This window comes from Sus scrofa, chromosome 1 (genome assembly GCF_054392235.1).
Source record: "Sus scrofa isolate SSC_HxYL_T2T_F1_AM1 chromosome 1, Sscrofa_HxYL_maternal_Yorkshire_Landrace_v2.0, whole genome shotgun sequence".
Taxonomy (NCBI): domain Eukaryota; kingdom Metazoa; phylum Chordata; class Mammalia; order Artiodactyla; family Suidae; genus Sus; species Sus scrofa.
Window position 1 is genome coordinate 124,737,173 of NC_139383.1, and position 25,041 is coordinate 124,762,213.

General features: G+C 41.3%; 1 protein-coding gene across 2 annotated transcripts in view; it reads left to right on the top strand.

The window, feature by feature from the left end:
* The window catches only part of LOC146406348 (uncharacterized), a 106,993-nt gene that overhangs the window by 66,227 nt on the left and 15,725 nt on the right, over window positions 1–25,041 (top strand). Inside the window, exons 6-7 of one of the 2 annotated variants that reach the window (XR_014810957.1) lie at window positions 21,416–21,683; window positions 23,108–23,262. Coding sequence is in view for 1 of the 2 variants with exons in the window: in XM_084969482.1 (XP_084825608.1) it covers window positions 20,937–21,482 (546 nt within the window). In the remaining variant the exon portion in view is untranslated. Of the gene's footprint in view, window positions 1–20,866; window positions 21,684–23,107; window positions 23,263–25,041 lie in introns of those variants that run through there. The other variant, XM_084969482.1, reaches the window with a different exon arrangement.

The following is a 25,041-nucleotide window of genomic DNA, read 5'->3' on the forward strand; positions in this document are numbered from 1 at the left end:
GCACTAATAATCCTCCCATTTAGAACCAATGGACCAGGGATGTAGATGCCATTCTCATTTCATACTCTGTCCAACTAAGGAACACAGTCTTTCAGGGACACTCTTTCCTTATCTGTACAATGAGAGAAGATGTTTAAAGTATCTCTACGGTTTCTCTTAGGTCTCGTAATTTATAATGCAGCAGGTGGGTTGTAAAAGTCACAGAATGTGATGTTCAGAGAAAATGTAATTTATATATCTATGACTGATCTGGACTTCCTCGTGTTTCTCAACCCATGCATGTATCATGAAGCCAAATATAGTTAGAGAAACTATATTCAGGCTAATCTAATGAAATAATATAGAATGCTCTGCCTAGGTAAAAATGCTTAGCCTCTTGAATTTCTTCATTCAGTCTTTGGTCCATTTTCCATCTCCTTTCCAGAATAGTTTCTGGGTAGATGGAGGGAGGGGACTGGCTTATGTTTTATGACCTTATGACTAAGAAAAGGAGTCCAGCTCCTTGGATTTTTTTGGTATCCTCTGGCTCCTCTGATCTATAAGGTACCTTCTCTTGTTTGCCTCATTGCGGCCTGTCCTGCAGCCTTTCATAAGGTCTAGGGCAGAGGTTTGAAAACTCTTCCCATTAAGGCATGCACCCTAAAGTCACTGTTACAATTAATTACCCAACTCTGCAGCTCAAAAGCAGCCAGAGACAACATGTAAATATTCGGGTCTTTATTTACAAAATAGGTCAGATTTGATGACCCACAAACCATAATTTGTTCACCCCTGGTCTAGGGCCCTTGGCTGACTTGACTTCCCCAACCCCTTACTCTTGTAGACCCTGCCTCTTGCATCCTTACCAATCAGGGCTCAAGTGGCTCCAGCTGGAACCATGGCCTGAGGGGTCCACTCCAAATCTCTGCTATGAGGTCATCTCATCAATTCCAGAGTAATCCCTCAAGGCCTCTGACTCAGAACCAGGGTACACAGGAACAAAGACTAGTTCCTTTCTGTGGTATCGCTCCCTGCATTGTATATGCCCAACAGTTTAGTTTGTGTTTCCATAACTAATATATCTTAAAGCTTTGCCCCAAGAAGAGAAAAAATAAGAACTCAGGAGTCCTTAGCCTCTGGTTCCCTTCTTCTCACTATCCCTCAGGATCAGAGGGTCAGGGTTTTTCTCCTGACCTATATTTTTACTCTAAATGCAGGACAACAAACTTCTGGATCTAGATGCCTTTGTGGAAGGGGGAGTCCTCACCCTTTGAGTTGCTGCTTCCATGCTTCATTCTTAATATGTTCAGGGAGAAGTAAAGGAATTTAAAAAGTCTTGTTTTGAGAAAATAGCCTGTTGGAGGAATAACATCTTTCTGCAAAATCTTATTTCACATATTAAAAGCTGAGTATTAACTCTTTCCTTTTCTTTATGTGCCTTCTGGAGCCACCACTACCATCAAACACACAAATGCCTCTAGTGGCAGCACAAGGCTGGAGGGAAAGTCTTGTATTCAGGAAAGCAAATGAGAAAGGCACATTAAGGTACTCTTCTAAATACTACCTTTGTTCCAAGTGAAGGGAGAAGCAAAATCTGTGGAAGATTCAACAAAAAATAGTCTCATTTCTAAATAATTATCTTTTATTCAAATCAATATTGATTCCTCATCTTATTCAGCAGATGGGGCTTCGAACGACTCTGGGCTATTTACTCTCCGCTATGCTGATCTGAGGATGTCAGAAACATGTGCTGGTGGCTCTGAGGCCCTTTCCGAAAGAGAGGAAAGAACTTAGATTTAGGGTCTTACAGAACCACAGTTCCATCTCCCCTTTGCCCTTTAGTTGCTTTGACGTCATGGACTAGTATTTTACCATTTCTGAGGCTCATGTTTCTTATTTCTAAAATTAGCTTTGCCATATGTAATGTAAATACAGCTGCCTAGAATAGGGCCTGATATTTAATACATGCTCAATCAATGGACTTTGATCACTAAAGCTATTATCAGTAGGTAGTGAATAGTCACAGCTCTGTTTTGTAAAGTCTTCGTTCTTGAAAAGGGTTTTGGTGAGCTGAAGTGAACTTGGATTGAATGGGACAGTGTTTACACAAATCTCTGCTACCTTTGACTGTTTCTCCACTCCTTACAGGTGATCTCTAGCAGGGGAAAGCAGTAATAGGTTGGTTGCTACTGGATTTCAAGTACAATTTATGATAAGAATTACATATAATCTTTTTTGCTAAAACATTTCTTTGCTTTTTCATTTTTAAAATCAAAATTCTTGGGTAAAGGATAAACACACCAGTAGAACATAGCAGTTTAATGGATCAAACTGACATTTAGACTCTGCAGTTCATGTCAAGAAAGGAGTGGGTTTCCGATTCCTAGAAGTAATTCAATAGTGGTAAGAGTTTGGTTCCATTTTGTCCCTTTTGCAACAAACAGATAAAACTTGTCTTCCCCTCAACCCCCATTTTTTGGCTTTGTTCATAATAGTTACTCTGAGAAATGAATTGTTAAATGAGGTCAAATAATAAATAGGTACAGAACTGTTTAAAAGTCAATACCAATTGTTACATTTCCCAAAACGACTTCACACCAGCAAATAATTAGATTCGGTACCAAGCTCACTGATGCCAAGTCTTACTCCACTGATTCCCATTCTCTGTGGAGAGGCAGACTCAGTGTTATCGCCTGAAGATTGTTTTATGGATTTTAGTTTTTTAATTCCCCTGAGAGAGTTCAAATGGCCACAGCTGCTGGGCTTATCAAAGTGTAGCTACAGACATCTGTGCTGTGTTTCCTGCTGTTTTTGATATTCCCTGTGCTTATTCAAATGTAATGTGACTGACCTTTAGCCCAATCAGTTTAACTTTACATTGAGCATTTATTGGGGATAGTGGAGGCGGGAAGAAGAGCGAGTTTCATGATGAAATCTCACGTACAAAGGTAAAAAGGGCGTTTTGGGGGAGACCCTTTGTCTACTAAAATGAGGAATTAGATCAGAGAGAAGAAAAAATTATACCATTAAACGCTGCCCAGGTAGGAATTTCAAGTCAAAATGGAAGAACTTTGGAAAACAGGGACAAAACTTGAGAAATGAATCATACTTTCTTTGTCCATCCTATGCCCATTCTCTCTTTCCTTTGACATTTGGCATTTCCTCTCCTGCTCTCCTGGATGCCTATGCCTGGCCCAGGGACACTTTCCCTGACTTCCCCTTCCTTCCTGCCATTTCCTTAATCCTAATTAGGATGTACTTCCTCTGGATCCCTGGCCCAGGTAATGGAATTGCTAATGTGATAGTCTGATAATGGGCATAAATTATGTTGGCATCTGCAAGGCATTGTCTTTAAAGTGTAACATGAAGGTTTGGGTAGCCTTGTACTTTCTGACTAGTGGAGTAAAAACCAATCATGGAAGCAGGAAAGTTTGGGAGGTCATTGTGAGCATGCAGCTGTACTGAAAGATCAGAGCCTCTAAGTAATACCTGCTTAATCTAAGTGATGAGCCAGCCCAAGCATGCCTATCAGAATATAGTTTAAGTTTGACAAGGATTAAATTGCAAGACTTGAGGGAGTCGGTAGGGTGGGAGGACACAAAGGTGATGGCAAACATTGCAGCATCCCACTAAGGGCCAATCGAGAGGTCAGAGGTGCTAAGAAAATGTAGCTCCTAATTTGGTGCCTGCTGCTATGTTATGGAGTAGTACAGATGGAATTCCACAAAAAGAAGGGAGAGGTGGCAGCAGGGTCATTGACAGGATCTTTAGCTTCACAATCCTCTCTCTCATTCTTCTAGTCTCTACAATACTTCACACTGGTGTTTTTGCAACACTTTTTTTTTTTTTTTTTTTTTTTTTGGCAAGCAAGCAAACTCTTTATTAAAGGAAAGCAAATAGCTCCCAGGGTTGCTGGGAGGGGGAAGAAGAGCCCACTTTCTCTATTGTCCTATGGAGGTTTTTTATTCCTTTAAGGTGGGGAGGGTACCAATGTGGGGTCCAGAAAGATGTGTTTTTTTTTTTTCTCCCATTGGCCTTCCTCAATCACCCATATCAGTCCTTGTCCAATAGGGTCTTAGGGGCAGAAATGTCCCATAAGTCTCATAGTTTCTTTGTCCTTTTCTTCCCCATAAACCGAGTCACAGGGGATTAGGGATTAATGACCATCTGGACATAGGTAACTCCCTAAAGTAAACAAGGCCTGTGGGGATGTTACTCCCTGGAACCCTTAAACCACAAATGTTAATCAATGGCCATATCAAAGAATGAATCAAAGCCCATGCTCCTGCACTGACTACCTGAGTTAATATTCTGCATCATTAATTCCCCCCCTCTAGAGTTGGAGACTCTAACTGCAGGGGGAAAGGGGCCACTACTGCTCTGCTTCCTGCTGAAAAGGGGCACTGTTAGGGGAAAGCAGTTAGGTCTCCACTCATGGGATGGTCGAATGGGCTTCAATGCATTACATTGGGTACCCTTCTATCACCATTTGAAGGTTGATAGCTTTTAATTGGGATGTAATGAAGCAATAAATACAATTAATTATACAGGGTCTGAATAAAAGGATTAAGATCACAATGATGGCTATGGTGAGGAAATATTTTCACCAAGAGGAGGAGGTCAACCAGTTCCAGAGGGCAGTTCCAAAAGCTGAAGCTGGATCGGACATCCCATGAATCTGTTGCTGGAGATCTGGCAGGGAATCAGACACATTCTGTTAATAATCAGCAATACAGACACAACATTTAGATTTTATAATAGCACAGGTAACTTGTCCTTGTGAGGAGTATGATTTACTTACTTTTAAAATTAATTTACTCAATTAAATTTATTTTAAACTTAGTCCCCACCATGGACGAAATTCTTTTCTCAGTATCCACTTCCCACACACCTTGCATCACTTTCTGTATCCATGTTAGTCTGTCCCTTATTCTCCACCCAGAACAACAAGCTAAAGACAGACCATCTTTCTTTTCCTTTAAAAAAATACAATTTCATTCCTCAGTCCTTCCTTAAGGAATTCCTTCCTTCCTCATTACTTTCTTTATTGAAAGCACACACATTTTTCTTTTCTAAAGCAACCATGAACTGTCTTGTATAATTTCTAAAAGCAAGTGTTTTTCTTACAGAGAACATCTCAGGGTGGTACTGATCATATTGATTAATCATCCCAAATACCTTTAGGTTCTCTGTTTAGTAACTGATGTCTCGGTGTCTCATTTGACTTCTATTAAATCTAGGTACAATAAGATATTGTACTTAATGTTGATAACCGTAATGACATGTCTGTATTAATTAGATCAACAAACTTTAATTTTAATATGACATTAATTTTAATCCTGAATATTTCCCAGTTTATGTAAACCTAAAATTAATTCTGGCCATTTAGTTCCCTTCCATATTTTGAGAACTTGTATATGCAAAGCCTTAGCCAAGGGAATGCAGAAAAAGGCATCTTTTTAAATCTAATGCAGTAAACTAGGCTGCTGTTTTTGGAATTTGTGAGAGGAGTATAAGGGGTTGGGCACCACTGGGAACACTGCTTTGTTTATTCGATGAAGGTCTTGCACTAGATGCCAATCCCCGTTAGGCTTTTGTACTCCCAACATGGGGGTGTTACAGGGGCTGTTACATTCAATTAATAATCCCTGTTCCTTTAGGTTTCTCATAATTGGGCTAAGTCCCTGTCATGCCTCAGGTCTCAGAGGATACTGCTTTTGGCAAGAAGAGAAATTTTGATCTTTAAGGGTTATTTCTATTGGTTGAGCATTTTTTGCTCTTCCTATTTTTCTTCCTAGGACCCAAACTTCTGGGTCAATATCTGTTTCCATCAAAGGCAGGCATAAACCTTGATTAGGCTCCTTCATCATGTGAATTGAAGCTTTAACCTTTGACAAACTATCTCTTCCTAAAAGAGGAGTTGGACTTTCTGGAATAATCAGAAAAGCATGAGAGAAGAAAATGAACTCCCAAGTCACAACTCAAAGGCTATGTAAAACATTTTGTAACTTGCTTTCCAGAAATACCATGAATAGTGGCAGATTTATTTGAAGGGGGTCTAGGGTTGGAGAGGAGGACCAAAAAGGTGGCTCCTGTATCCAGGAGGAAGTCTATAGGCTGTTTTCCTATGTTTAGAGTCACCTGGGGCTTCTGGGTGGTGAGGACAGGAGCCAATATGTAAAGCCCCAGGTCCCGTTCGTCTTGATCCTGAGCCTGAGGGGTCAACCCCAGGGGACTTCATCTTTGGGAGCAGTCCCTTTTCCAGTGAGCTCCCTAACATGTGGGACATGGCCTAGGTGCTGTGGTCTGAGCCTTGGGGCATTCCCATTTAAAGTGTACCTCTTTTCCACAGAGGAAACAGGCTCCAGGCTTAGGTCTCTGCCCTAGTCCTCTCACCTTGGAAGCTCCCAGGTTGACTCCCTGTAGTGCCACAACTAGACCCTCAGCCTCTCCTCTCGTTCTCCTTTCGTTCTTCCTGGTCCTGATTATAACATACTTGAGTTGCTACTCTAAGGAGATGCTCCAGGTCCTGATCAGGGCCGAAAGCCAATTTTTGGAGCTTTCTCCATATATCTGGTGCTGATTGGGTTATAAATTTGTCTTTAAGAATTATTTGCCCCCCCCCATTGATTCTGGGTTCATTGGTGTATGCTTTCTCAATGCCTCTCCGAGTCTTTCTAAGAAAGCCAATGGACTCTCTTGTTCCTCTTGACAAACCTCCAATAGTTCGGAATAGTTAATGGGCTTTATTCGTGAGGCTTTTCATCCCTCAACTATACAAGTAATAAAATGATTTCTATGCCAATTGTCTTTATTCCCCTCATCAGCAGACCAATTAGGGTTGCGCATAGGAACTGCCTGACACCCTATGGGGAATCTTGTTCATTCCTCTTCTGATCTGCCTCTAGCATTTATAGCATACCATTCATCTCCCCAGCTTTGAGCATTTTCTAAGACTTTATTTTTTTCACATAGAGTCAATGTCTGCTTTAGTAATAACATGACATCCTTCCAGGCTAACTCAAAGGACTGTGTGAGACCCTGAAAGACCTCAATATATCTATCTGGGTCATTAGCAAATTTCCCCAAATCTGTTTTTATCTGCCTTAAGTCCTGAAGCAAAAATGGTGTATGGACCTGTATTAGTCCCTATTCTCCGTTTGCTACTTCTTGTAAAGGGAGTAAAGAGGGATGTAACTTTGGCATTGGAGGGGGGAGAGGAGGAGCCTTGGGCAGTATTGGAGAAGGCTGATTAAACTTCTGGAGGGTCTGACCCGGTTGGGCCAGGATATGGTGGGCACCTAAGTCCTGAGGGAGTTGGCATAATGCACTGGGGAAGTCCACAAACCTTCCTCAGTTTAGTATCTTCCCTCACTGTAAAGAAGATCTGAACATAAGGCACCTCTGACCATTTCCCTTCTCATCTACAAAATATGTCTAATTGGAGAATAGTCTTACAATCTAGAGAGACTTCAGATGGCCACCGCTCTCCATCCAACAGGTTATGTAGTGGACAGGCTTTCATGCAAAAGAACACTAAATGTTTCTTTTTCAGAGTCTCAGGGTCAAACGTTTTTCAGTTCTTCAAGGCACATGTCAGGTGAGTTGCTATTGAGCTGTGCACCAGGCTCAAGGATTTGGCTTCCATCCAAAAAAGAGAAAAGACCAGTGTCCAGCACCTATTGTCCTTTCTCAGTTATGTGAGGGTGTCCCCTCGCTTATATGGAGCAGCTAGACATTAGTGGTCAAATGTCCCATCCAACCTTAGGCTGACTGAAATTAACCACATTTTACCAGCATAGCCTCTTTTCCCATCATCCCTGCCCATTGCCTGTGTCTGGATAGACGCAAAGAAAACCCTGGCATACAGGCCCTGTCCTGAGTTTTCAAATCCTATGATGCTCACTCTGACATGCCCTCTATTAATATAAGGAAAGTTCCTAAGCCACAGTTAACAGGTAAATTGGATGAGCCAGCTGTCGATTTCTCCAACCAGGGTGAAAGTGAATAGCAAAAAGCAAAACTGACTATGCCCAGGGTCTGAGGCTAAACCCTTGGCCTAAGTTGGATGAATACTAGTTATGAACTCCTTTTCCCCTAAAGGCATGGTGACAACTCAGGGTGGTCTCAACATCTAGAGTCTGTTTCCTTTGGCCCTGCAGCTCTATTTGAAGTAATAGCAAAGAAAATGATAAAGGATCAGATTAGTTTTACACCATAATCTCCAGAAAATCCTTTTTGAAATCTTTGCATGTATGTCTCTGGGTTAGGTCCACCCTGTGTGGCTGCCCTGTGTCAGTGCTGCAGACAAAACAAGGGAGGGTGCCCCCTTCTCAGAAGGTGGCCATTTCAGATGTCTGTCTGACTGCCCCTCTCTCGGGAGTTTAGATGCCTCTTAGCAATTGGCTCATTCATATAAGCCCTGAACTTGGATTGAACTCACAGGTAGGGAAGAGAACCCTCAGAGTCCAGTGCAGCCATAAGCTGTATGAGAGCACCACAGAACTGCAGGTTAGGACCCACTCAGACTGCAGAGCCACTAAGGTCATGGAGCCACAAACTTGAACCTGAAGCGCAAGCGAATCAGGCTGCACATTCCCTCTTACACACACTCAGAGGTTATCACAATGCCTCCTGCCACCCAAGGAGTTACTTTAAGCCCTTTATCACCCTTTAAAATTCACAAAACAACATTTTGTTTCTCACATGCCTTTTAACAATTGCTAACTTTCAAAAATATAGTAACTGTGATTTCCCAAATATTTTACAAAGGCTAAAACATAGAGAGAGAGAGATTTTAGAGTAGGGGCGATGGCAAGGAAAGTTTGCCTTGAGACTCACTTCGATGTCTCTGGTGTACACTCATTCACACATTCACCCTCCTTTCAGAGGCAAATGAAACTGAAAAAAGTAGAAAGTGCAAGCTTGCTGCTTACCTTATGAGCGCAGATGTATTGGGTCAGATCCTGGACGAGCCCCCAAAAGATGATCCTGGAAAGATGATACTGGAATCCAGGTTCTTGTTCATGGTAGTTGAAGAATGAACTCCACAAACACAGAGGCAGCAAACAAGCAAAGTCTTTATTAAAGGAAAGCAAATAGCTCCTAGGGTTGCTGGGAGGGGGAAGCAGAGCCCCTTGCAACACTTCTTTAAGAGGTTCTCTCTCTTATGGAGATTCCTAGGCTAGAGGTCAAATCAGAGCTACAGCTGCTGGCCTGCACCACAGCCACAGCAACACCAGATATGAGCTGTATCTAGGACCTACACCACAGCTCATGGCAACTCCAGATCCTTAACCCACTGAGCCAGGCCAGGGATCTAACCCACATCCTCATGGATATTAGTTGGATTCTTAACCCATCAAGTCACAATGGGAACTTCCAAGAGGTTCTCTTAAAGGTAGATACTCATTAGAAATCTCTGCAAATTCCTGTGATGGAACATATATTCGTTCCCTCAATTATAGTTATAGGAAGCCTGTGTTTTTTTAGACATGTTCCAAGGGTACCAAAATAAGACAGACTCATGTCTTCAAGAAGAGAGATATGTGAACAAGTAATTGCAATGTGCCCTACTAGATACATGCATGGGGGTAGAGCAGGTGAAAGAGGAGAAAAGGCAGAGAAGGTATTCACAGAGGAGCTTTTGTTGAATGAATCGAGTTTGCCAGCTGGACAAGTGTGGGAAAAGCATCCCAACCAGTGGAAGTAGCTGGTGCAAAGACACAGAGGAACAAAATCTAGTGCCTCCTTAGGGGCAGATAGATAGAAGTTCAGTGAGGTTGAAGGGAGCAGGGGTCAGATGATGAAAATTTTTGAATGTATTGCTAAGCAGCTTGGGTATTATTTTTTGGGTGGTGAGCAAGTTGAGTAATTCTTGACACCTTTGGACCGTGAAGCAAGAGTTTCATCCCAGACCAGGTTAGTGCTCTATTCTGTCCCTTTCTTCCTTCCTATGGGCTTACTTCCCCCAGGTGCCAAGAGCTGAGTTAGTCACACTCCCAGTTCTTGGCACTCTGTTTACATGGGTCCATGCACAGCTCCTCATTTTTTTCATTATGTCATATTTTAATTTTATTTCATTTTCCCCCTTTAACCATGATCCCCACACCTATTCCTTCTTTCCCACAGAGGATGGGTGGGATCTGGCAGATGTCCTCAGATATTTATGTGTTCTTGTAACTTATGTTGTGCTCTTTTGTATGCATTTTTTTTAGCTCATACAAACAGTACTGTGGTTTAACCTTTTTCCTTTCAGCACTGTGTTTTATAATCTGTCTTGTGCTATATGTGTACTTGAATTATTGCTTCCTACTCCTACATAGTATCCCATGGAATCTATTCACATTTCTTTATCCCTTTCCCTAAAGTTGAACAAACGTTCACTGCCCTCTAGAACAGACAATGCAGCAATAAACATCCTTCTGTATGTCCCCTTTTGGATCTGGGTAAGAATTTTTTTTAGGATATGTAATCAAGACTGAGTTTGCAAGAAGGAGCTGTATGAATCTTTGGGTTACCAATTACTGGCAGATTTCTCTCCAGAAGAACTGAGTTGACACTCCAACTAATTCTACTTAAGAGTACCAAGTCTCTTCCTCCTCATCAACATATAGTATTTTCTGACTTTGCAATTTCTTACCAGCTCAAGTATGTCAAAGGGCACCTCATCTTTTTTTTTTTTTTTTTTTTTTTGGTCTTTTTGCCATTTCTTGGGCCACTCCCACGGCATATGGAGGTTCCCAGGCTAGGGGTCTAATCGGAGCTGTAGCCGTGGCCTACGCCAGAGCCACAGTAATGCGTGATCTGAGCCACATCTGCGACCTACACCACAGCTCACAGCAACGCCGGATCGTTAACCCACTGAGCAAGGCCAGGGACCAAACCCGCAATGTCATGGTTCCTAGTCGGATTCGTTAACCACTGTGCCATGATGGGAACTCCCGGCACCTCATCTTAATATAGGTCTTGCTCTACTGCTAATGTGGTTGAACATATTTCAGATTTCTCTTTATGTGAGTTTCTCATGTATATTCTTTTCCTATTTTTCTGCTGTGTTTCCTTTCTTTTTCCTATTTACTTGCAGTTATCCTTGTGTATTTAGATATTAATCTCTTGGCTTCTTTAATCATTGCAAACATCTTTTCCCATGGTGTCACCTATTGATTTTATCCATAGTGTTCTTCATCCCACAGAAATACTCAATTTTTATAAAGTCAAAACCATCAGTTTTGAGGGGTTTTTTTGGCCACACTTGCAGCATATGGAAGTTCCAGGGCCAGGGATTGATCCAAGCTGCAGCTGTGACCTATGCCACAGTTGTGGCAACACCAGATCCTTAACCGGTTGCAATGGGCCAGGGATTGAATCTACGCCCTCAGCAGTGACCTGTGCCATGATAGAGACAACGCCAGATCCTTAACCCACTGAGCTGCAGTGAGAACTCCCCAGTTGTTTTTCTTTTTTGCCTTTAACTTAGGACATATACTTTTAGGCCTTGTTAAAAGAAGTTCTCTTCAACCCCTAAGTGGACAAAGACATTCTTTTACATTTTCTTCTTTTGGTTATATAGTTTTTGTTTTTTTTGTTGTTTTTTTTTTTTCTTTTTAGGGCTTCACCTGAGGCATATGGAAGTTCCCAGGTTAGGGGTTGAATCGAAGCTATAGCTGCCATCCTTACGCCACAGCAATGCAGGATCTGAGTCATGTCTGTGACCTACACCACAGCTCATGGCAATGCCAGATCCTTAACCCACTGAGCAAGGCCAGGGAATGAACCCATCCTAGTTGGGTTCATTACTGCTAAGCCACAAGGGAACTCCTGGCTATATAGTTTTAATCTTTTATAATTAAGATTCCTTGATCTGAAGTTCCATTTTGCGTATGGTGCAAAGTGGGGTTCTAGATTTGTTTTTCTCCAAATGGTGAGAAACTACCCCAGTGCAAGTACTAAAGAATCAATTTCTTTCCACCAATGTGAGATATCACTTTTTTCATTTATCAAGTATCTATACCTCTATGGGTATATTTCTGAGAACTCTTTTGTTCCATTGTTCTGTGTGTCTATTTCTACAGCATTACTACATTGTTTTTAAAATGATATCTCTTGTTTCTAATAGGGTATTAAATATCCTCCAAACCCATCCTTCTTTTACAAAATTGATGATGTTGTCTGTGAACTTGTGTTCTTCTATATGCATTTTGGCATGTTTGCCAAGTGCCTTAAAAAAATTGCTGCTGAAATTTGAATTAGAATTCTTTTGCATTTATGGGTTAATTTGGAGAGAACTGGTATTTCTAAAACAAGAAAGTCATTTCATCCATTAACATGAAAAATCTCTACTTTATTGAGAGTCTGTTTAAACCCTTTAAATGTTTTAGGTTTTTCTCTGTTGAGGTCTTATGCTTGCTTTATTATTTCATTCTTAGACATTATACAGCTGTTGTTGTTATAAGTATTGTCATTTTAAAAATTATATTTTCTCTTCAATTGTTGTTAGTGTAATGAAACTGCTAACTCTTATTCTGACAGGTTGTTGATTTTGAAGGTTTTCCAAGTAAGGAATCATGCTATCAGCAAGAAATGATAAAGTCTCTTCCCTCTCAGTATTACTTCTTGCTTCTTTCTCTGTGTTATTGCACTGGCCAGGACTTCCAAAATTATGCTGAACAAGAGTAGTGATAGCTGTTTTCTTGCCTTGTTCCTGATTTTTAAATGGCTACAACATTTAGAGTTACTCTAGCAAGCATAAGTCTTGCTGCAGGTAGCAATACAGAGCTAATGAGTTCCAGGCATTCCTTTTGTTTCCTAGTTATCTGAGAGAGAGAGAGAGAGAGAGAGAGAGAGAGTGTGTGTGTGTGTGTGTGTGTGTGTGTGTGTGTGTGTGTGTGTCTAAGGCTGCACCCACAGCATATGGAGGTTCCTAAGCTAGGTGTCCAATCATAGCTATAGCTGCTGACCTACACCACAGCCACAGCAATGCTGGAACTGAGCCGAGTCTTCCAGCTACACCATAGCTCACGGCAACACTGGATCCTTAACCCACTGAGCGAGGCCTGGGATAGAACCTGCATTCTTATGGATACTAATTGGGTTCATTACCAATGAGCCACAACGGAAATTCCCTGAGAGTGTATATTTTTATATTACAAATAGTTGTTGCCTTTTTTCTAATGCTTTTTAGGCTTATGAGATGGTTGTTCTTTTTCTTTCTTTCTTTCTTTCTTTCTCTCTTTCTTTCTTTCTCTCTTTCTTTCTAGTTCGTTAGTGTGGTGATTTACATGAATAGATTTTCTGTTTGAAAGCTATTATTCATTCCTAGGATAAATCTTATTTCATTATGATATATAATATTTAAGAAACATTGCTATGTTCTGTTAGCCATTTTTTTAGGATTTTACATCCATTTTCATTTGTGAAATGAGTGTAATTTTCTTTTACTAACATTTTGTTTTGGAATCCAGATCACACTGATTTCATAAAGTGAGTTGACTAATTTTCTCTCTTTTTCTACTTTCTGTAACAACCTGCAGATGGTAGGATTTACATGTTTTTAGAAAATTTGGTAGAATTTACTTGTAAAACAATCTGTGGTTGGGAGATTTTTATTCTTTTTATGGAAAGGTGAATTCTTATTTTTTCCAATTTAGTCTATCCACATTTTAGATTTCATCTTGCATTTTTTTTTTGGCATTTTTATACTTTCAGAGACATTTATTCATTTTGTCTAGGTTTTCAAATCTATTGGTATATGTATGTGTGTGTGCATAATTTTTAATTTCTAATTTCTTTCTGCATCTTGTTTATTTGTAACTTCTCTCACAGTTTTTCCCCTTTAATATTCTTGCCAGAAGCTGATCTGTATTATTGATCTTATAAAAGAAATTCAGACCTTCCTTTAACTGGACTTTCTTTATTTTTTGATGTTGCTCTTGTTCAGAGTTTTACTTATTTTCATATTATATTTATTGTTTCCTTCCTTTGTATTTCTTTGGGCTTTCTCTGTTGTTTATTTTCCAACTTCCTGATGTAAATACTTAGCTCATTAGTTTTAAATCTTTCTTGTTTTCTAATAGATATGTTTATTAACTCTATTAAATCTATAAATTTCCTTCTAAGTAGTGATTTAGTGTGTCCTACAAAATTTGACTGGTAATTTAAAAAAATTTTATTGAAGTATAGTTGATTTACTTGACTGGCATTTTTTTTAATACCACTTAATTTTAAGTTTCCTCTTTAAAAAAAGGGTTTTGGTACATATTTTTTAGTTTCCAGACATGTACATTTAAAATTATATTTTTTTGTTCCTTATTTCTTATTTTACTGCATATAATCAGGTAATACTATATCATTTAATTCCTTAGAATTCATTGTGGCTGCCTCTGTGTCCTATTACACAGTTTATTTGTGTAAATGTTTTATATGTGCTAGAAAAGGAATGTATACTCTTTTAAAGATGATAAATAGATACATGATAGTTAGGTAAATAAATCCAAGTCTTTAAATCTCCTTTATGTCTGATTTTTTTAAAAATCCAAACAAAAGTTGGGCATATGGACTTCAAATTTCCTAATCCAGGGTTGAGTGAGAGTCAATAAAGCAAGATTGGGCATGAACTAGGTGATGGGGGTGGATTTTTTTTTTTAACCCTCTCTATTCAATTCAAGTGTACTATGCTGATAACTTATTCATATAGAGACAGATTTTATTTACAGTATAAGAAGAGTGGAGAATAAAGGAGGGAAATGAATGACTCCCCACAGTGGAAAGAGAATTAAAGAAATGTGCCTCATTTTAGGCCCTATGGATGGTTTATAAACTGGAGAAAGGTAATGTGTATATATATATGTGAGTGCGAGTGTGTGTGTGTGCACGCACACACACCCAGAAACCTTTCATGAATTGGAACATTTGGGCACCAAACTGCTTTGCTTGGGGACATCTTGGATGGGAGTAAACATAAAGAAGAGAGAACACTTTGCTATTACCTCCAAATTGCTGCTTCCTAGATGAAACAAGAAAGCTCAGTGCTGTAATTGGCAGGAATAGGTAATTACATTGGAGCCACTTTTTTTTTTTTTCATAGTTCTTGCTTTGTGTGAACAAAGCTCAAAATTACCAGTAATGTGGATGGGAGTTATATATTAATGCGGCCATTGGGTCTGAGACTATTTTTTTATGCGTGTGAGCTCCCCTTGGGCTCTCAGAAATACTTTGGGAAGTGGACTTTGTAAAAAGACTGGATAATTAAGCAGGGGAAGGGCTCAGGGCCATTGGATTTTGGTCATTAAGTGTTAAAATGACTTAATTTGAACTCACAGATGGTGACAGACTAATTTTTGTATGTGTGTGTCTCTGTGTGTCTATTACTGGGTTATATGTATTCGAAAAAATATATGTAACAAGTATATAACCTATTTTTCACAAAAACATACAACTTTATTAATCTCCCTTAATCCTTTCAACAATATATCATTGATGTCGTATAAGAGTCAATAAAAATATTCCTAGTAATCCACAGTTGGAAAGAATTAATACATTTGAATTTTGAGATATTCACCCACTACTGGTTTGTCTGATCAGGCCCAGTTTCTTTTTGCAAGGAAGTATCTAAACATTTAAGTATGCAAATGTATAAAGCCAAATGAGACATCATTTAATTCCTTTATTGTCTTACAGTGAAAGAGAGCAAATGAGCAATTTGATGGCTTTATGCCAATTATTTTTACTACGATTTCTTTTATGCTAAGGTATAGCTGAAGGCAAGCCCTCAAATTCTAGCATGAACATGCAGCAGCAATAACATGAATATTTTAGGGGCTATAAGATTCTTTTCATGGGTTATAGTTGGAAATAAAAAATTTAAGTTGCAACTGCTTTGGCAAATGTCATAAACGACTGGGTTTAAATGTAAGAATGTGCGTGGTCTCAATCCAAGATGCTTCTAAAAGACCAAATTCTGGGTGTTTAAGGCTTTCTGTAACACCACCCCTCCTTGTTGCTATCTTTCTAGATTAATCTTTTACCACTCACTACCCTTAATGCAGCTCTACATCTCCTTCCAGGCACAGAGACTTAACAGAACATGCACTTTAACATTCAAGGACTATGGATAGCCTAAGGACTGTCTTTAGATATCAAAGCAGCAAACCTGCAGTACAATGGTGGCAAAACCAAGAAACTCGGGTAGCTGAGGAGGCTGACTGGCTGATTTACAGAGAACAGTGGGTTTCCTAGGCTTAGGTCATGGCCCCCAGAGTGACAGCTGCATTTCCTCTCCTCTTCTACCAGGTTGCATGCTTAATTTCACTCGGTCTTCTTGCAGACTGTGTCTACTGGTCAAAACATTGATCATAGCAGGGACCACATAAAAAAACCCTCCCTGTCGCAGCGACAGCTTCTTAGGAACATCCACTCACAGTGAAAAGGAGACATTATTAATCTTGAAGAGAACTAACCAATCAGAGAATTTGTGTAAGGGTGGGTTGTTTTGTTTTGTTTTTTCCTGTTCTGAGGGGGGAAAAAAGTACAGTATTTCTGTGTTTAAAGCACATCAGGAATTAATGAATCTCTTTCTCCTTTTCTTACCCAAGGCACATCCCTGCTTAAAACCACAAAGTGCTGACCTAGCCCATGGTTCCAGAACCCCGGGACGTCAGAGCAGCATTTTAAAGACTCATCCTTATAATAAATTACTATTTTAACGATAGTCTTGGTAACATACAGTGAATGAAAAACACTTTCTGTAGATTAAGTAACATAGTTCCCATTAATTGTTTACTATACTTGAGACCTTAGAGAGATTTAACTCACTGTTCATTTGGTGCAGTTTCTGCTGAATTATTTCAAACACCTCCTTACTGCTTTAGCTTTGAATCAGCATTAGAAAGTATAATGCCAAATAGGATTCCCCCATTGCCTCAAATGCTCTAAAAAGAAATACAAGCTAAATCTCAACCACAAATACATTTCTCTCTTTATACTGTGAGCGCTCTGTGATCCTTGGCTTAGGCAAAATAAATAATGTACAAAAATTTGCAGAATGAGAAAACCAGGAAATTAGAAAATTAATAAGGTAACAAAATTTTAAGTCTAAACAGGATAGCTTTATGGAGGTGCTGAAGACAAACGGTTCAGAGTTCTACATTTAGATAGAAAACCCAGTGTTTACATTTGACTAAGACAAGTTCCACCATCTCCAGAATTACATAGTGTAAACTCTAAATGTAAGTACTTACATTTATGTAAAGCCATAGTTAAAGATATTGACTCAGGTGGCTGATTTGAATTTTATTTACTGTGAGAATCAAAAGTGAAGATCAGATGCAAGGTGTAACTTTGGCTGACTATGTTTAGTTTTTGCAAAGTTCAGGGTTTCTCTTGCTCCCCCTCACCTGCCCCCACCACTTTCTTCTCATTATATGAATCTTGGCTGTTAACCTTAAGCCCACATCAGATTCTCAACACAGACCCAAATTGTGTCATATTTCTCAGACACACTACTTTGGCTCTCAAGAAACCTTTCTACAGGCCACTTCTCCTACCTGGAATGTCTGCTTCTTGCTGCCTCACGCCCCTTATTATCCACCCAAAACACTCTACTTAAGGAAGCTCATCTCTAATGGAGTTCTCAACTAAACCCTGCTGGTTCCAGGCATTCTGATCCCTCTATTAGTAGTGTGTCCTGTATCCTTGTATAGGCCAACTCTCTTAAAATAGTTTGCAAATAGGGTTTTGAGTTACTTTTGTGTGGCCATACATTTCCACTTGGATACATCTCAGCAACACGGTCTTCCTCACTGCTCTCAAGTGTACCTACTGGACAACTGGAGGCTGAGACTAGCAATTTGGGCCAGAGTGCCATCTACTGGTAGAAAGGACACAATACTGTCAACAGACTACATGAACGTATTCATGTACACAGACACACACACACACACACACACACACACACACACCTGTTTTCACTGTTTAAGAATATGGAATATGCTATATCAAACAAAAAATTTGTGTGCACCTTTTTTAAGATCTATGTATTGAAAAAGAAATGACGATGAAATGAAAGATTCACACTGGGATCCTCTAAACGATACTGTCATCTTCAAAAGATGGATGTGAATTTTAGATTATGTCCTCTGGCTATTTCGTTAACTTTTTTCTGTTTATTAAAAAATCACATAGGACACGAAGAACTGGAGCAATATACAATAACATGTCTGAATGCCAGTGAGTTTCTATAGAAACGGCACTGTCTTATGAGGAAAACTAGTTTTTGTCTTTGTTTTACTCCAAGAGTTTAGGCCTTCCATAAGGTGAGCCATCCTTTTCGGACTGACCGTATATCTGAACATGAGCCTCTGTGTGAGCGTGATTTTTCAGCACACAGAGGAGGGACTGCATAAAAGAACAAAAGGAGAACTATTTAGTCCCTGTTTATCAGGCTAACATTTTAGCTTATTAAATAATTCCTCAAACCCTTTAGTAATGCCAATATTTCTACTCACTGTAAAGCAAATCACATCGTGGGTGAATTTAAATTGCATAGAAGTGGGTCTGTAAATTGAGAGAAAAGTTTTCTTTCCCCGGACAGAGGCTGATTGAGATAACATGGGATCATTAGTGACCAAACAGATGCCCCCATCTATAACCCAGAGACAGCTCTCAGCTGTACAGAGAACCTTTCGTTTCCTTCAGAGAGGTGAACTCAAAACTTGTCACTGATTTTTGCACCCTCTTAATCTTCCTGTTTATTCTATGCTTCATTAAAGTCAATCTCCACAGGGCAGACTGTCATCCGAGCTCGGCCTGTCCTGCTGTCTGCTCTCTCCAGAGAGCATCCTTCATCCTGATAAACGGGCTGTGTGCTGAGCACGTGACTGAGCTCTTTAAAGTAAATAGATTACAGAGAGCTGCTCCTTCCACACTCGCTCGACAGAATTTGATAAGCAGGATCGCTGACGTGGGCATCACAGTGGAGACAATGCTCTTCCGAAAGATGGGGTTTCAGATTTACTGTTGTAAAGTGAGATAGAGGATATTTATCTCTATCATTGTGTCATACCATACCGTTAGGGCTGCATTAGCTACTGTCATTCATCTGCCAAAGTGTTTCCCTCGGGATTCAGCATCATTGTAGGATGTCTCCTGCATCCCGGGCTCTGAGCTAGGCACTGGAGACACAGTGATATCTAGAGGAGGGGTACGGTGGGAAGCATAGTGAAGCTCTGTGGGAAGCCGGAAAGCACACTGCCATTCCAACACCAGCCCATGTGCTGGTGCACCTCTTTTTTGGTCTCACAGGCCGTGTTACCCTAGAGCAACTGTTAATATCTGCTTGAAAAAGCAAACTTGGGGCCTGAGACTGGTTTCTAGGCAGCTCTACTCCTACCCTGACTCATACCGACAGATAAGGTAGCAAGCCTGCTGCTGAGGGTGCATGACTTTCCTTCCTACCTACAAAACCAGACTCTGCAGACCAGACTCTGCAGAAGCAAAGTCTCATCTTCCAGGGAGGGTGTTTTGAGGCATCTTGGGATGACTGACCTCAGGACAACTGTGTTCCGGTGATCACCAACTGAGTAGCACAATCACTCCCTAATACCCGGACAATGGGAACTGTGAACACACGTATGTCACAGCAGGGGAAAGGTGTGGGAAGCCCATGATGCTTTGGGAGCATCTATCCTGGATGACCAGGGCAAGGTCTATGTGGAGAGCGTTACAGCAAAACTCACTCTTACTGAGCTGAGAAGCAGGATGAATTGAATTCAAGGGAGACTCCCAGTCACCCCACCCATTTTCCCACAGTCTGAGTAGCAGAAATCCAAGAAGGGTCCTGATGGTTGGCCCTTCTTAACAATGACTGTAACTTCTGCCTGGGAGGCTTGAAGATCAACAAGAAGACAGGACACCAAGGGAGATGTCCACCAGGGGCTGCTCTGGCCTCCTGACTCACCTCTAGTTTACTCGGTGATAATAGCAGCAATGAAGATACTGCAGAGCAAAGCATCAAGGGCAAGAGCTGCAACATCTGGGGGGTCTGTCGACCTGTGCAAATCCACCCACTATCAAAACTTAGTCCAACTGACTTTTCTTCCTTTTAGCTGTCTGGGTCCTGGCTGGACCACAAACAGCTCTCTCCTCTGAGCTCCTCTTACAATGTGCAACTTAGCATTTTATTATATTGTCTCATAATCTAATTGTTCCTGGTACACTGAGTTACACAACAAAATCACATTTGTGTCTTTCACTTCTTTGAAATGAGAGAGACACAGTAGCAGGCACGAAGCAGATGTCCAATACTTAATCTAATTGGGAATCAGAAAATGAGAGCTTGTAGAAACGTTCATATAGCTTCCTCCTTTCACAGAACAGCACACAGATCCAGAGAATTGCTGCTTTATTCATTCCGCAGGTGTCTAATGAAACTTTCAAGTTACCGTACTAGGCTCTGTGCATGAGACAGAGGTGCCCAGGGGATGTACCAGCTCTCATGGACTTTTCAGTGAGGCTGAAAAACAGGATGTGTGTGCCCCAGTCACCAAAGAGGGAAACCTAGGAGGAAGGTAAAATCAGGGGTCTCAGGTGAGGGAGATGATGGGTCTGCTGAGGAACTCTGGATGGTTTTATGGAGAAGGCACACCTGAACCTGATGTGAAGGATGTGCTCTGTGGGGGATGGAGGAAGAGTATTTAAGTGTGAATGCACTGTGCCTTCACCAAGTTTGCCCCCCGCTGAGCCTCCTGAGGGTTTGCTGACGGAGGACACGCCTGTCCGCCAGAATCAGAGCTGAGCTGTTCTTGCTATGGCCGCCCACGCTCTGCACACAAAGGGAGCTGTTTCTCTTGTTTCATGGTCCTACCTGCCCAGGTTTCCCTGCGCTCCACCCCACCAAGAATAGGGAAGCTTGTAGTCGGACTTCTTTTGGCATCTGAGAGGGGATTCTGACCCAGGCCCAGATGTGCCTCGGCCTCTCGGCCACGGCCACACGTGCTGTGCGCTTGTGCTCTACCTCCCTCTGGCCCGAGTTCACGTCACCGGACCGAGAGCCGCTGCTTTTCTCACGGTTGCCTGCACTCCTTGGGTTTGCCCTTTCCAGGAGCAAGGCTCCTGGGCTGGGCCTCTTTCAGGGGAGAGGGCACGCAGACAGCACAGGCCAGGAGCTCCACAGCCCTGTCCCCCGAGGCACTCGCCGCCCTGCTCTCTGCCTGCCCTTCAGGGGGCTTAGCACAGCCCTCCTGCCTTCACAGAAGGGCCACTTTCCCGACCCTGCCTGGGAGTCAGTGCGGTCCTCCCCGATTCGCAGGAGTGGCAGCTGCAGCCCCCTTGGCGCTTCTGCTCAGCAGGCTCCCACTCACCGGGCCTTCCAGTGGCAGCAGTCTCCTCTCACATTGCTTGCTTTCTTTTGTATCCTGTTCCTTATTCCCACTGGATTTAGGGGAGGAGAGAAAGCATCAGGATGCCAGGACAGCAACACCGGAACAGAACAGAGAGATGCTGGATGACGCTTCTCTTAGCCAACAGCCTGTCCCGTGATTTCCACGCGATTCCCTCTAGACCTGGATCTTCAGCCTCCTGCCCTCAACCTAACCAGAAGCTGATGACAGCCACATCAAAAGGAGTTCTGAAAGTGGCATCTGGATGGAAAGGGAGCCTCTTGGGCACTCCAGCGGCTAGCGAGGCCCTCCTGCCTTCTGATTGTTCAGGTTTCCGTCTGTTGGTTCAGGGGTGATGCTCAGGGGTGTGAATAGTGTGGGAACACCCTCTAAGCCAGAGTACCTGCAGAGTGGCCTCCTTCTGGGCCCTGAAGTCTCTTGTCCCTTAGACCTGAGCAAGCTTCAAGTCACTGTTGTTTAGAAGTGTGATATCTTTTTTACCTTTTATTTTATAAGTTCCCATCTCCCAAAATTTAGTCTAAATATTTATATATGGCAAAAATATATGATCCAGTACGAATCCTTTGGTAAATGTGTATTTCATATTGTTTAATGTCACCCTGTTTGAGAGAGGGCAACATATCAGGGCTGTAGCCAATTTCCTTTTTTCCACCTTATTTTTATTGTCTGCCTCTGGAGAGGGGCCTCAGTCTTCGTGTCTGTCCATTCATCAGGCAGGCAGTAGCAGTGCTGATGCTGGCCAGACTGAGCTCACATTGCTGTCCCAGAACTTCTAGGTACTTTTAAACACTCCTGGCTGAGGGCTTTCTGTGATTTGGACTGAGTAAAAAGGCTGAGAGGTGACTTCTTGGCTGTAATCTGCCCAGAGGCCTTGTATTTGAATGTGCAGGCAGCAATCTCTGGGCTCCTGACATGACAGTGTGACAGCCCTGGAAGCCAGTGGTCATAGCCCAGCCCAGCTTCAGGCCAGTCTGAGTGAGCAGGGAGGTCATTGACAGGGTCTCACCTGATCCTTCTCTACTTCCAGCTCCCCACCTCCCCCAAACCCCATTAGTTCTCAGGTAAGACTCAGGAAGATATTCACAGCCAAAAAGGACACAAAATGTGCAGACACTAAGCACATAATATTGATCTCCTCAAAAGAGGTTGAATAGCAGTAAAAACTGAAAATAGACTCAAAGTAATTTTCATTTCAGAAATTGCCCCGTGGAAGCATTTGAATGTATGATAAAGAATATCCTTCTCAATTTGCTAAGCAAATGTAGAATCTGTGAATCCAAAGCTAACTGAGTGGGAAGCTTTCTCTCCAGACTGCAGGCCCTGGCTCCCTCTAGTGTCCCTAATTCAGCCTTTGTTTCAAGCTTTAAATGTCTGGGACCTAAGGACTCTATTTAAATGGAGCTTCAAAGACAGGTTCAAGGGACTTCTCTTCCTCTCAACCTTCCATGGTGACTGCTGACCACGTGCTTTTCCTCTCTCCTTTGTTATTTTCTGTTACTTACAACTAACATGTCATTATATTCTGTTCATAAGATAATTATTTCATGTGTATTGCCTCCCTCACCCTGCAAAAAACAAAAAATCAAAACCCCCACAATATCAGGCATGCAGTGTATCTAATACTTTAAATTTAGGAATCAGCATATTAGAGTCAGTAGGAAAGCTAACATAACTTCCTTCGTGCACAAAATGGGAAGTAGATCCAGAGAATTGTTGCTTTATTCATTCCACAGGTGTCTAATGAAACTTTCAAGTCACTGTGCTCGGTGCTGTGCAGGAGACAGAGGCGCCCGAGGAATGGGCCAGATCTCATGGACCTTTCAGTGACAGTTAAGATGGGAAGTAGGATGCATGACTCAATCACCCAAGGAAGAAACCCACAAGGAAGGTAAAAATAAGTCTGTGGAATCTGAGGTGAGGGAGAAGATGGATCTGCTGAAGGACTCAGGGTGGTACTTGGGCCCCGTCTTGAAGGAGTTGGATATGAGGGAATAGAGGAAAATATGGTGGTAAGAAAGCACATTCAGGGAAGGAAATATGAAGCAGAATATCAGGTGCTAACACCGGAATGGCTCAGATCAAATTATAACAGATCTTGAATGCCAGCCAAGAAGCTTGCACTCTAACTGGTAAGTAGGAAGCTCCATGAAGGAAGAACTTATACAAATTTCCAATTTGTTGAACATGTATTGAACTCTTTTTCAAAAGTGAATTCTCCATCCCTGCAGGTTTAAGCACCAATTGGATGTGCTTTTAGCCAGCTGTATACTTAGGGTTTATAGAGATTCATCAAGCGGATTCATGCATGGACTGAGTCACTGCTGTGGTTACCTCTGATTAACGTTACACAATCAGGATTTTGGAACCAGAAATTTACACCAGTATCATAGGAGGGAAGACTATATTTCTTTTTGTATTTTGTAGGTGCTAAATTAATGCTTTTGCAATTAACAAATGACATGAACAGAGTCGTGCTTCAGAAAAAGGAATTCTGCAGGAAGGTTTAAACTGATTAGTCAGAAGGGAGATAGTGGGTATAGCAAGACTGGTTAGGACACTATTAATCATTTTCAAGGCCTAAACTATGTTAAGTCTGAATGGGAAAGAAAAGTAGATAGACCTTATGGATGTAGAATCAAGATTACTATTTTGTTGTAATTATTTATGACTCTCTTCCTCAATGGACTGAAAATTTCATGGGAGCAAGAAGTGTATCTTATTTGACTTTCTGTCCCCTCTGCCTAAAAATGATTAGCACATATAATTGCTCATCGGGTATTGAATGATTTTGTAGAATCAACGTTGACTGGCTTTAGGAGTAAATAGTTGAGGTGATATTATTTGAAGGCCACTGGATATCCAAGCTACTGGATCTGAGCCCAGGTCTTGGCTGGTCCTGGTCCTGGGGCAGAGGAGACATAGAAGACAGCACCTGTCTCTACTTCCTCACTTCCATCCTTCATCCCACAACCTCACTGGAAGTTTTCTGGTTGAGATCATTCCACCCTTGCCCTGTCTTTTGTCTATGACTTTACAACTTCTTATCAGCATTTGACACAGTTGACCGTTTCAATCTTGGAAAATTACCCTCACTTAACATTCAAGACATTGGTAGGTTTTCTTCCCACCATATTGATGGCCCTTTCACTCTAGTCATTCTGGCTTAGCCTCCTATTCCCAATCTTTAAATCAGTGGTTCTCAACCTTACCTGTACATTAGAATCACCATATATATTTTATTTTTTCTTTTCTCTTTTTTAATATTTTTTGTCTTTTTTAAAATGATTTTTTATTTTTTCCATTATAGTTGGTTTACAGTGTTCTGTCACTTTTCTACAGTACAGCATAGTGACCCAGTTACACACACACACACATATATATACACATTCTTTTTTCTCACATTATCCTCCATCATGCTCCATTGTAAGTGACTAGATGTGGTTTCTAGTGCTATACAACAGGATCTCATTGCCTATCCATTCCAAAGGCAATAGTTTGCATCTGTTAACCCAAGATTTCTAGTCCACCCCACTCCCTCCCCCTCCCCCTTGGCAACCACAGGTCTATTCTCCAAGTCCCTGAATTTCTTTTCTGTGGAAAAGTTTATTTGTACTGTATATTAGTTCCAGATATAAGTGATATTATATGGTATTTGTCTTTCTCTTTC